Raw genomic sequence first — 11,280 nt, 5'->3', positions numbered from 1 at the left:
TAAATGTTAACAGTTTATATACGTGCCTAATTGAGCAACTCAGAAGTAGTGTTGTGCACATGAAGCATCATGTGAACTGGTATACACTTATGTCCACATTTGACTTTCCATCAGGTAGCTGATCTGCCCTGCTGAAAATGGCCAAGTTTATCTTTCATACAGGTCCACCCTTTTCATTTTCTTTCCTTTGTGCTTTGCCGTTGGGCAGTTTACATCTGTGCAGAGCATGGAACATCATACATATTTTTTAAACGCAGAAAGGCTGGTGTAGTAATAAGATAACCTCGGGTTAGTTCAATGCATTATTCTGGTATTTCTCTTGTCCCAACAACCAATATATTGGATGTACCCAGAAAACCTGGATCTGAAGGCCAAACTAGACATCAGGGAAACCTGGAGTTTCCAACTGCATTTCCCTCATATTGCCAAGGGCACAAGGGGTGCACAATCCTTCACTGTCTGTTGATTCTTCCCTGCAAATGCCTCTGCGCAGGAAGTTTATATTTTCCCGCTTTCAGCCAGGCTGCAGAAAGGGAAACAACCCTGGCTGAGGGCTTAAAAAATGGTCCAGGAACCAATGAAGAGGAAAGAAAAGGCTCATCCTCCAATCTGCAGATCATTCCCTCCATGTGATGTTGCAGCTCTTTCATTTGTGTTATCATGGCAACTATGTGGTTATGACCACACAAGCGTCCAGGAAACTTCTAGTTCCACCTTGAAAGCTAGCTTTGAACTTCACTGATATTTCTGCCTTGTTTGTCTCATGCAAACTGACCATTTCACTTCTGGAGATGCTCAGACATTGCATGACAAAAGGTCTGGTCAAGGCCTGATAACCTCTTTCTTCCTAGGCAGAATATGACTTCAGATTACCTAATTCATAAACCTGGTTCTTTGCATTAAATAGTTCAGCACTTGCCAAAGTGAAGGTACAAAAGCAAGTCCCAGCAAAAATCAGGCTCAAGGCTAGTTGGAAAAGGCTTTATTGATAAATTACACTGATACCTATACATAATGAACAATCCTCTGTTCTTCCCATCTCACATCTTATCTGGTTGAGGGACTGTTCATATATCCAGAACGAGCAGGTGTTCCATTAGGTTAATCAAATGTGATTGTGTAGTTAAGGCCAACCTCAGCATTACCCAAGGCCTCATTCACTGGCCTAGAAATAGGGGATCCAGCATTGGGAGGTTTTGACCCATGTATTGTGGCCCTGGGCCCGGTGTGGTCCCTTGTATCAGGGACACTTTGGTCACAAGCTCCTTCCAAAAGCTGCTCAGCGCTCAAATGGCAAGTGCTGTACTCAGCCCCTGAAGGGGACAGCACCCACAATCTGTCATACAGGCTTAAAGCCCAAGTGCAGGCAGCTCCACTTGGGCTGGAGCAGAGCGGGGGGGGGGGGAGGAGGAAGGCATGTTTCGGTGCCAGCCGAGCCCAGGGCCTGGAAAATGGGGAGAGGGTTCCAATCCTTGGGATTCTGGGAAGTAAACAATTGGCCCAAAAGGGCCCTGAGAGGCAAACTATGGGGAGAAACTACCCATCTGTGTTGTCAGCTCAGGTTGCTGCACCTTTGTGTCCTGCAGCAATTTCTGAAGGGCCACTGTGGAATCTTCCAGTACTGGTTCTGAGGACACCACCTGCTTTTCCCAGGTGCAAGAGCAGCTTCCTGTGACCACTGGCTGAGTCCTGGGTCACAGGCTGGGCTCCCTGTCAATAGCCTCCAGCTCAGTTCCTTGGCACAGGTGGCTGGTTGATGATGACTTGAATGATAAAGTCCTTCTGGATCTTGGTCTCCTGCAGGCGGCTTCTGTCTGTCAGGAGCTTGCCAGAGAAAAACCAACGCTGCCAGGCAGGCTCCAGTCCTTCCTGGGCATACAGCTGCTTTTTAAGTTGCCCAATAGTGTCTGTCATGCTGGCGCTCAGGCGCAGGTCCTTGCCAGTGGAGAGGCGCACTTTGAGTGGGAATTCACGCCGAGTGTTTGGTGCTGGCTCTGGGGGCTCCACACCCTCCTCCTCGCTCCGCTCCATAATCAGGTTGACAGGTGGTGCCAGGCAGTAAACGGGAAGCTGGTACCGGTTACCCAATTCATCGTAGCACTCAGTAAGAGAACCTGCAGGAGAACGAAGATACCAGTAGAGGGCATGAGAGGCTTAGGGAAAAAAATATTTTCCCCAAGTGTGTTTTGAGACCCACCTGGCTTCTAAACCAAAGCATTTGCAACGTAAATTCTCTTCTTCCTGATGATCAAACTCCTTCCAGCTCCTTGATGTACCTCAGTTTTATCACAGAGCCCTAAAACCCACACATCCCTTCTTTGGATGCCCCTTAAACTAGAATTGCAGTCTATTATCCATCCTGATGCACAAGACCCACCTGCTCCTCTTTAACCCACCAGAGCAGGGGTGGAGAGAACCTGTGGCTCTCCAGATGTTGCTGGACTACAACACCTGTTACCCCTGACTATTGGCCATGCTGGTTGGGGCTGATGGGAGTTGGAGTCCAAGAACATCTGGAGGTCCACAAGTTCTACACCGCTGCACCAGAGAATGCTGGCTTGCATATAGACATGAAGCTGCCCAGACTCCAGTTCTAACCATGCTGGAATCATCCCATTACCTCTTGGTGAGTGCAAAGGTTTCTATACCAGTTCCTTGGACCAGTGAAGAAACCTTCCCATACCTGCAGAAGGAACTTCCACCACCACCAACCACCATGTACACACCCCAGAGTCATCCTGCCCTGCAGCAGAAAACTAAAACTGAACTGGGAGAGGCCAAACAATCTTGACCAGCCATCTATGGAAACCATGCTTAATCCATACTCAGACTAGCATGGGCTAGCAGGGATGGGAGGAAGTCTGAGGTTTCTGTCTTTTCTCTTGAAGCTGATGCGGCAGGTACAAAGCTATCTCACTTTGTTCAGGTCCTAAGAGAACGTTGTCTTTGTTCCAGAAATAAATGTGTACAGAGCCCCTGAAGGGGGTAAAAAGAGCTCTAGACTCTTGGAAGTACCAGCTTTGAGGGCACTTCATATATTTTTGTGGCAGTAAACATATTTATCACAGTGGGTACAAGTAGTGGGAGACGCATAGCCAATCCTGACTTCCTGGTGTATTTAACCTGTAATATGCAGTGGCAAACAGGCATTTGCTGCACACACATTAATTTATTTGGACAATTTATATACCACTTAACTATAATAATCTCTGAGCAGTGTACACTGGTTACCAATTAGCTACAGGGCTAAGCTCAATGTGCTGGTTTGGTGTATATAGCCCATGCAAGCGTGGGACTAGGAACCTGAAAAATAGTCTTACTCCATATATACCCAGTCAGTCACTGCGCTCTGTAGGTGGGGGCCTCTGCAGATACCATCTTATCAGGAGGTCCACTCCGCAAAACATAGGAAACAGACCTTTAGTGTTGCAATACCTACCCTTGGGAATTCACTCCCCTTAAATATTAAACAGGCACCGTCTCCATTGTCTTTTTGGTGCCTATTGAAGACCTTCCTCTTTCAACAAGCCTTTTAAGTAGAGACCTTATCCCAGTCTGCATCTGTTTTGGAATTGTTTTTTAGATTGTTAAAAAGATGTTTTTAAGATGTTTTGTTTTTAAGATGATTTATAGATGTTTTTAGTGTTTTGTTGCCTGTTTGCTGCCCTGGGCTCCTTTTCAGAGGAAGGGCTGGATATATAATAAACAATAAATAATACAAGGAATATGTATGTTATGTTTGCAGATGTACATGTGTTTGGTTGTACTTTGGCAGTGAGGAAGGGGGTTGACATGAGGAGTCCAGGCCCTAAGGCAGGAATGGGAAACCTTTGGCTGTCCAGATTTTGTTGCATTCCAACTCCCATCAGCCTCAGCCAACATGGCCAATGGTCATACAAGAATGATGGGAGTTGTATTCCAACAAATCTGGAGGGCCATAGGTTTCCCATCCTTGTCCAAAGACTTCTGCCTGGTTAGCGATTCCCATTTTACAGTGCAGAGCATGGTTTCTGCCCAATGCTGCTAGAGATGGACACAGAAACAGTTAACCCTATGGTATGTCTGCCTCCCCCCCCATCCCTACACAGACACACACCATGGGGCAAGGTCACTCCAGCACCATCAATAATGGCTTGTGCTAGCCCATGGTCATTTGCCTCCACTGCATAGGCCGCAGCTTTCAAAGCATCCCAGATCTCCTTGCGGCCTTCAAAGGCAGGTGCTGTGTCCCAGAACTCATCCCGCTTGCTCCGCAGCTGGCCATCCGTCATAGGATAATCACTCTTCCACTTTGGGCGCTCTTTCTTTAGAGGTTCATTACGTCCTGTAAAGTGAAAGGGAGACTTCAAACAGAGTCCCAAGCCACAAATTCCCCTAGCCAGCTGCCACTGCCCCATATTTCCAGAGCCAGGCCCTGTCAAGGTGCACTATTAGGCCCCATCTACACTATACATTTAAAGCAGTATCATACCATTGATGTCATGGGTTCCCACAAAGAGTCCTGGGAACTGTAGTTTGTTAAAGGTGCCAAGAGACCTCTCACAGCCTTCAATTCCCAGAATTGTTTAACAATCAATCCCTCTTCCCAGAAACTCTGAGAACTGTAGTCTGTGAGGGGAACAGGGCATCTCCTCACAACTCTCAGCATTCTTCACAAATTACACTTCCCAGGTTTCTTTGAGGGAAGCCATGACTATTTAAAGTACTATGAAACTGCTTTAAGGCCCCATCTTCACAATGTATTTAGTCACACAGCCAGCTGCAGAGATCAACTCTCCCTTTCCAAGTGTTTGGCATGCAGTGCTGGATTTAGCAACAAGCCAAGTAAACCATTGTCTAGCACCTCACATTATAAGCGGCCTTTAAGTATGTTGGAGATAACTAGAAAGTTTTATTATAATTGAAACTACTTTGGCTTAAATAATTTTCATATAAAATCCACCATCAAAATTCTGAACCCTGACCTCCCCATCTCAATCCACATCCAATCCCATCAACTTCCCTTCCAAGGCTGCTGGACATCCATAGGTTGCCCAACCCACCTCAGACCTCAAGAGGAGACAATGGAAGCTAGCCTACCAACACATTCGGAAGTCCTGTTCTACACCAGACATTATTTCCTCCAATCCCCTCCTCACCATTTCCCCACTGCTTTTTTTCTCTTTATTTGTTATGGTATGGGGCCTTTAAATCTTGACATGGCTTAAGGCCTCAGCACGTCTTAATTTGGGCCTGATGGCATGGGTCAAGTGGCCACTGACAAAGTTTTCTTGTGCCTCCATCTCCCTAACCAGAGTCTTAGATAATTTTTCATCCCAGGTAGCATTTATAGCTCAGGGAATTACCCAAAGAATAAGCCACAGAGCTAGAGCCTGGTGACAGAGGATGAGCCAGTACGAGGCAGAGACTCCTAGAAGAGAAGTCAATTCAGCTGGGTTCTCTTCCTAGTTGTAGCGCTGATTCCTGGATGACTTGTTCAAGTCTTGCTCCTTTACCAGAGGCAGGATTCCAAAACCCAACAGATGCATATCTAAAGACATACACCCCTACACTCACCTTCTGAAGAAAACCCATTTTTATTCAGTGATTTCTTTTACTGCTTATCCCTCCTCAATCTCCTACTCAGAATAAGCCCAATTCCTTCACCTTTCTCCCTATAAAAAAATCTTGCATACTCCATCTTAACTTTGTTTTGGTCTTCCAAATATTTTCTAAATGTGTCACCCAAAAACTATACACACATTCTAGCTGGAGAAGAGCTAATACAAAGCAGGGAGCTACACAACCAATTGGAAAGCTCTCTTGAGAAAGAATAGCTCAGCGTTCAAGTGAGAAGAGTGCAACACATTTTCCTTCAGTTGGAAATAGAACTGGAGGGGCTGAAAACCCCACAGAGGATAGGTTAAACTTTCTGTCAGCTCTTGATACACTAGAGATTTGTGCTGGGAACACAAATCAATGTGTAACACAGAAAAGATTGCAAAAATGCATATCTACAAGGAAGGGAAAACATGCAGAAGCATCATTGTGGGGATAGGCTTATTAGGGGATACAATATAACAAATGAAACAGGAGCCAGCTTTTGTGATGCTTTGGAACTAATACCATTTCAGATGATATTAACAAACGTATCTGAAGCTCAGGATGTAACTGTTACTCTGCAAATAATGCAGGGATTGCAATCCACTGCTAGGCATAATGATGTGATTATAAACCTAATTACTGGGGTAGATATAAAATTGTTAGGAATGTTCCATGCTAAGCAGGACCGTGTTTACCACACCCTTTTGAGCGTACTCAGAGAGGCTCAACTTTCTGCACAGGAGGAAAGACAGAAGCATCATTTCCTCAGCTTATGCCCCATCTGCATTATACATTTAAAGCACTATTATACCACTTTAACAGTAATGGTGCCCCGCAAAGCATCCTGGAAACTGTAGTCACAGAACTGCAAGTTGTGAGAAGACCCCTATTTCCCTTACAGAGCTATAATTGCCAGAGTTCTCTGGGAAAGAGGGATTTATTGTTAAACTATTTTGAGAATTGTAGCTCTGTGAGTGGGACTGAAGTCTCCTAACAACTGTCAGCACACTTTACAAACTACAGTTCCCAGGATTCTTGGGGGGGGAGCCATGAGTGTTTAAAGTAGTATCACAGTGCTTTAAATGTATAGTGCAGACGGGGCCTAATGTTCTACAAAATTCCAAAACTATCCTGCACAGGAAGAACCCCATTGTGGGTCTACAGAGCCCACAAAGAAGAATATATCTGAGATGCAGATGTAACTGTTGCTTTTCAAAACACTCAGTGATTAGACACCTGCCACTGGGTATAATGATGTGGCAATCAATACCAACATTTTAAGAGCATGATTACTAGGGGAGAGGTTAAATTGTGAGTAATGTTCTATGCAGGGGTGTAGTCATCCAGGGTCTTAGGGTCCCTTACGTTTTTTGGGAGCCAAGCCAATGAACATGAAAGGGGAGTGTGTTAGTCACTAAAAAGCATCTTCGAACATGCTTCCTTGTCCTTTCTTGTTGATTGGGGCCAATCAGAATGAAAGAAAGTGAATCAGCCATTGAGAAGACTCTTCTCAATAGCAACACATTCCCCTTTCATGCTGATTAGCTCCTAGGGATGTCTGTTGTTGTGCGAGAAGGCATTAACAAGGATAGAAAAGCAGAAGGCAGTATTCAGACCTGGCCAGATTATTCTATAATCCTAGAAGGTTGTATAATCTTAGAAGGGGGTGTGATTGTGACTATCATGAAGGGATCCTGCACTTCTGAATTTGCCACTACACTACTGGTTCTATGCTCCAAAGTATGAGAGGAATATAGAGCACTGTAAAGCAGAACCTTCAAAATGCCAAGTCACATGATGATCCAACTCCAACTCAAACATGGCTTTGAGTGATTCCCCCCCTTTTCATTTTTAGATTTGTATCCACTTTTTTTAAAGCTAAAGTTGCCAAAGTGGCTCACAACATTAATTAAATACAATTCCATTCTAAAGCCATATAATTTAACAATTCAAAAGAATGCCCACAAATTAGACTGTGGCGGAGGGGTGAAGAGAGGAACAGTTTGAAAAACAGAATGTTCAAATGCTGAAATAAAAAAATGGATGGGAGAGTGATATGGTTGATAAAGTGGGGAGGGGGGAGTTAGACCAATTAATCCAGTTCTGTAATGGCGGCTGTCTTTGCCTGCCCGCCCTCCCCCTTCTTGTTCTCTCCTCCAGGGCAGTTGATGCTCATGGCTGCTGTGATGAGGGAGTGGTCAGTCTGGCTGATGCAGCAACAGGCTTGTGATATCTTCTCTCACACAGGGCAACTGTTCTTACATGCTTACTGAGGGAGGGGTCCCTCGTAATTGTTCAAAAGATGACTTGCCAATTGGTCTTGAAACAAGGAGCTTGGAATCCAGTGCAGGGGTTGGGGGTGAGGCATCAGGGGAGAGAGAGCACCTTGAACATATTACATCAGTGGTTCCCAAACTCACCACCTGAAAATTGCCGAGAGTGGACTTGGTGGACTACTTAATGCTTTTTCTGTCTGTTGTAGCAGTTGTAATGCACTGTGGTAGATGCTGTATGATTTTTAATTGCATTTTACAGACATGCCATGGACCAGTTTGGAACCCCCTGCTTTACATGATCATCTGATGAAAACCCAGGTCACACGATGCGACAAACAGGCACAGGGCTCAAAGGATGGGCACAATATAAGACCTAACTGAACAGGCATGCCTTGCATATTCCTGGGAGCCTTATGCCCATGTGTGGACACTCAGATGTCATGCCCATAATTGGCCCCAAGGAGCAGCAGGAAATAGATCTTAGATGCAATAGTGGGCAGCCATAAGCAAGGCCTTTTGAGCTATTAAATAATAGGACCTCAGAAGTGCTGGAGCTCAGTGGCAGAGCACATGCTTTGCCTGCAGAAGGCCCCAGGTTCAGTACCTGGCATCTTCAGGTAGGGCTAGGAAAAAGATACGTATCTGAGAGCCAAACTACATGTGATGCAAAACACATCACTTGGGAGCACATCATGGTTGTATTCTTTAAAAATTAACAGCAGGCATACAGAGGCCTGGTTCTATTGGGACTGCAGTTTGCAGGGAGTTCCCTTCCCTCTCCAGCCAGGATCCCAGGGAAAATTCTCCCACCCTGGATTAGCCTTGGGGATGGGGGGGGAGCTTCCATTGAAACAAATTAGCTTTCCCCCCCCCAGGCTAACAATAGTGGTGTTCATGCACCATGGCCCTGATAACAATCAGGGCCCCTGCACCTACTATTAAATAAAAAATCAACAACCCTGACATGCTTCCAAGTGACACATTTAGTGTCATGTGTAGTTTGTAGAGCCACTGCTAATCAGTCTGTACTGAGATTGATGGATCAACAGTCTCGTTCACTATAAGGCTTCCTCTGTTTCCCAAGCAGCCCTCAGAATACTGCTGTTTGCCTTGAGCCTCACTGCCATTTCAGCCTCCTTGCAATATCCAGCATGGAGAAGATAGAAAGGTGAAGGGAGAAGGTGAGAGGGAGATGTGTAGTAAGTAGGTATTCTGATCTGACTAGATGTGGACACTGGAAAATATACTGCCAGGATATAAGCAATTAACCGACATTATCTCTAGGAGTACAAGAGATGGCAGGAAGACATGGACTGGGGAAGTGGCTGCAGCTTAATGGAACCAAAGAGAAAGAACAGCGCTCCCCACACCACATGCAGAAATCAGAACAGTAGGCAGAGAAAGTTTTGCTAATAAGTGTCAACCCTGTTTTCTGAACAGGCCGGAAAGTCACACACTGCTGAGGGCAATGGCTGCACTCCAACCACAGAATGGGGTCACCAGTCTGACTCTCCAAGAAATGGGGAATAGAATATAAAACCATTCAGTGCTTAGGACATGGTAATTCTCATACAATATTCATAAGACCACTAAGCTGCTGGGATAGTAAAAAACGTTTCCTCTCATTTCCTTCCTCCCCCCCCCTCGAAATAAGACCAAGTCATCAGTTTCCAGAGACAGCTACTCTTCCTGCATGGAGTCTACTGGAACAAAGGCAAATACTGACTTCTAGCTCCCATTTCATCCCCTGCTGACTCCTATCCATCTACCCCCCCAAAAAAACCCACCACACAACAAAATCTGTCACCATCACCACTATGTTATCAGGAAGTCACTTTTGGGGCAGCTACTCATGGGTTGTGGGGTCATTATCTCCAGCAGAAGAGATCACAGATACTAATTGTTTCAGAAAATCAATGCAATACTGTTCAACTCTTTATCTCGCAACAACCTCTTCTTGATACTTGCAGAAGTTGGAAGGACAGATGAACAATAAGGCTGTGTATGTTCTGCACCAAGGAGGTTCAAATTTGGTGACCTGAATAAATTAGGGGAATTATTCAAAATCTATGCACATTTTTCTTCTTTTGCATATTGTATACTGCTTCTAAGATCTAAATGTTAAAAGAAACTGATTGGGGGTGGGTGGGAATGGAAAGAGGGTAACGTAGGAAGATGGGGATAATATAAGCAAGGGAAGGACCAAACTCTTCCTTTCCCTACCAGTTAGAAATCTTGCACAGCCTTCTGTGGCCTCTAGCAATTCACCCAGCACAGCTCACATATTCAGGCTTTTGTTCACAGCTATAACAGCAACAGATGTGTTATTTTAAAATGAAAACTGAGAATTTCTGCATGCCAAATTCTGTGACAGATTCCATGAGTGCATGCAAGATGAAATCAGTCATCTAGAATAAACATCGTTTTCCAGACAATAATTCTCACCCCACCACAATGCCATTGGTCCTTTCATCCACCAGGAAAATTTCCCCCACATTCAAGGGGAGTATGAGGGACTTTCTCCACACCACTCCCCCCTCATACATATCCTAGGTGTATTGCTCAGTTCTCTCTGGGAAGAAAGCAGGAGAAGCCAACTTCCTGAACTGACCCTGGCCAGGCTGGCTCTGCAAGGGGATTTAGCTTCAAGTCAGCTATATAAGGAGCTTGTGCTGCAGGTTTAAGGCTAATTGGGGTGGTAAAAAAATGGAAATGGACTGCCTTCAAGTTGATCCCGAATTATGGCAACCCTATGAATAGGGTTTTCATGGTAAGTGGAGAGAAATGGAGAGATGGAGAGAAAAAGCCAGACGCAAGACATGTTCTCAGAAAGAGAGAACAAAACTGAAAAAGCAAGAGCCAAACAAAGTCCCAAACTCAGATTGTCCTTCCCTTGTCCACAAATGTGGTCATTTCATCATTGAGGATGACTCCATATAGTCTACAGCTGGTATAGCACAGTGGGGAGGAAAGCCTGGCTAGGAGTCCAAAGTCTGTGAGTTCAAATCCCTGCTCGTGTCTCCTGGGTGTCAAGGGCCAGCTAAAGATCACCCCCACAGGGAGTGGCTCAGGGGTTATATGCTCTGCCACCTGTGCAGTTGTGGGCAAGCTGCACAGTCCCAAGGAGCCCAGTTGCCCCCCAGCTGGCAGTTGCGGACAAAGAAGAGGCTGGCTTGTGCAGCTGTGGCAAGCTGAGCAGGCTCTCGCCAGCTGGGGTGGACTAGCCTCAGAGGAAGGCAATGGTAAACCCCCTCTGAATACTGCTTACCATGAAAACCCTATTCATAGAGTAGCCATAAGTCGGGATTGACTTGAAGGCAGTCCATTTCCATTTTTCCATATAGCCCATGGAGGTGGCACACAGCTTGCTTCTCTCTTTATATGGCTGTCCTGGATGGGAAGGGACTTGGCATCCTGGCTA

The 11,280-nt window shown here is 45.4% G+C and overlaps 1 protein-coding gene across 2 annotated transcripts in view; it reads right to left on the bottom strand.

Annotated features, from left to right (window-relative positions):
* Positions 1-1,644: 1,644 nt before the first annotated feature.
* UBTD1 (ubiquitin domain containing 1) overlaps positions 1,645-11,280 on the bottom strand; it is a 28,262-nt gene continuing 18,626 nt past the window's right edge. For both annotated transcript variants that reach the window (XM_061636280.1, XM_061636279.1), the window contains exons 2-3: positions 4,097-4,324; positions 1,645-2,114 (exon numbers count right to left, since the gene is read on the bottom strand). In XM_061636280.1, coding sequence (XP_061492264.1) covers positions 1,729-2,114; positions 4,097-4,271 — 561 coding nt within the window. In that variant the 5' untranslated portion in view covers positions 4,272-4,324 and the 3' untranslated portion in view covers positions 1,645-1,728. The remainder of the gene's footprint in view (positions 2,115-4,096; positions 4,325-11,280) is intronic.

Source organism: Rhineura floridana, chromosome 7 (genome assembly GCF_030035675.1).
Source record: "Rhineura floridana isolate rRhiFlo1 chromosome 7, rRhiFlo1.hap2, whole genome shotgun sequence".
Lineage (NCBI taxonomy): Eukaryota > Metazoa > Chordata > Lepidosauria > Squamata > Rhineuridae > Rhineura > Rhineura floridana.
Note: the sequence above shows the minus strand (reverse complement) of the source record. Positions and strands in the feature narration are given on the sequence as shown.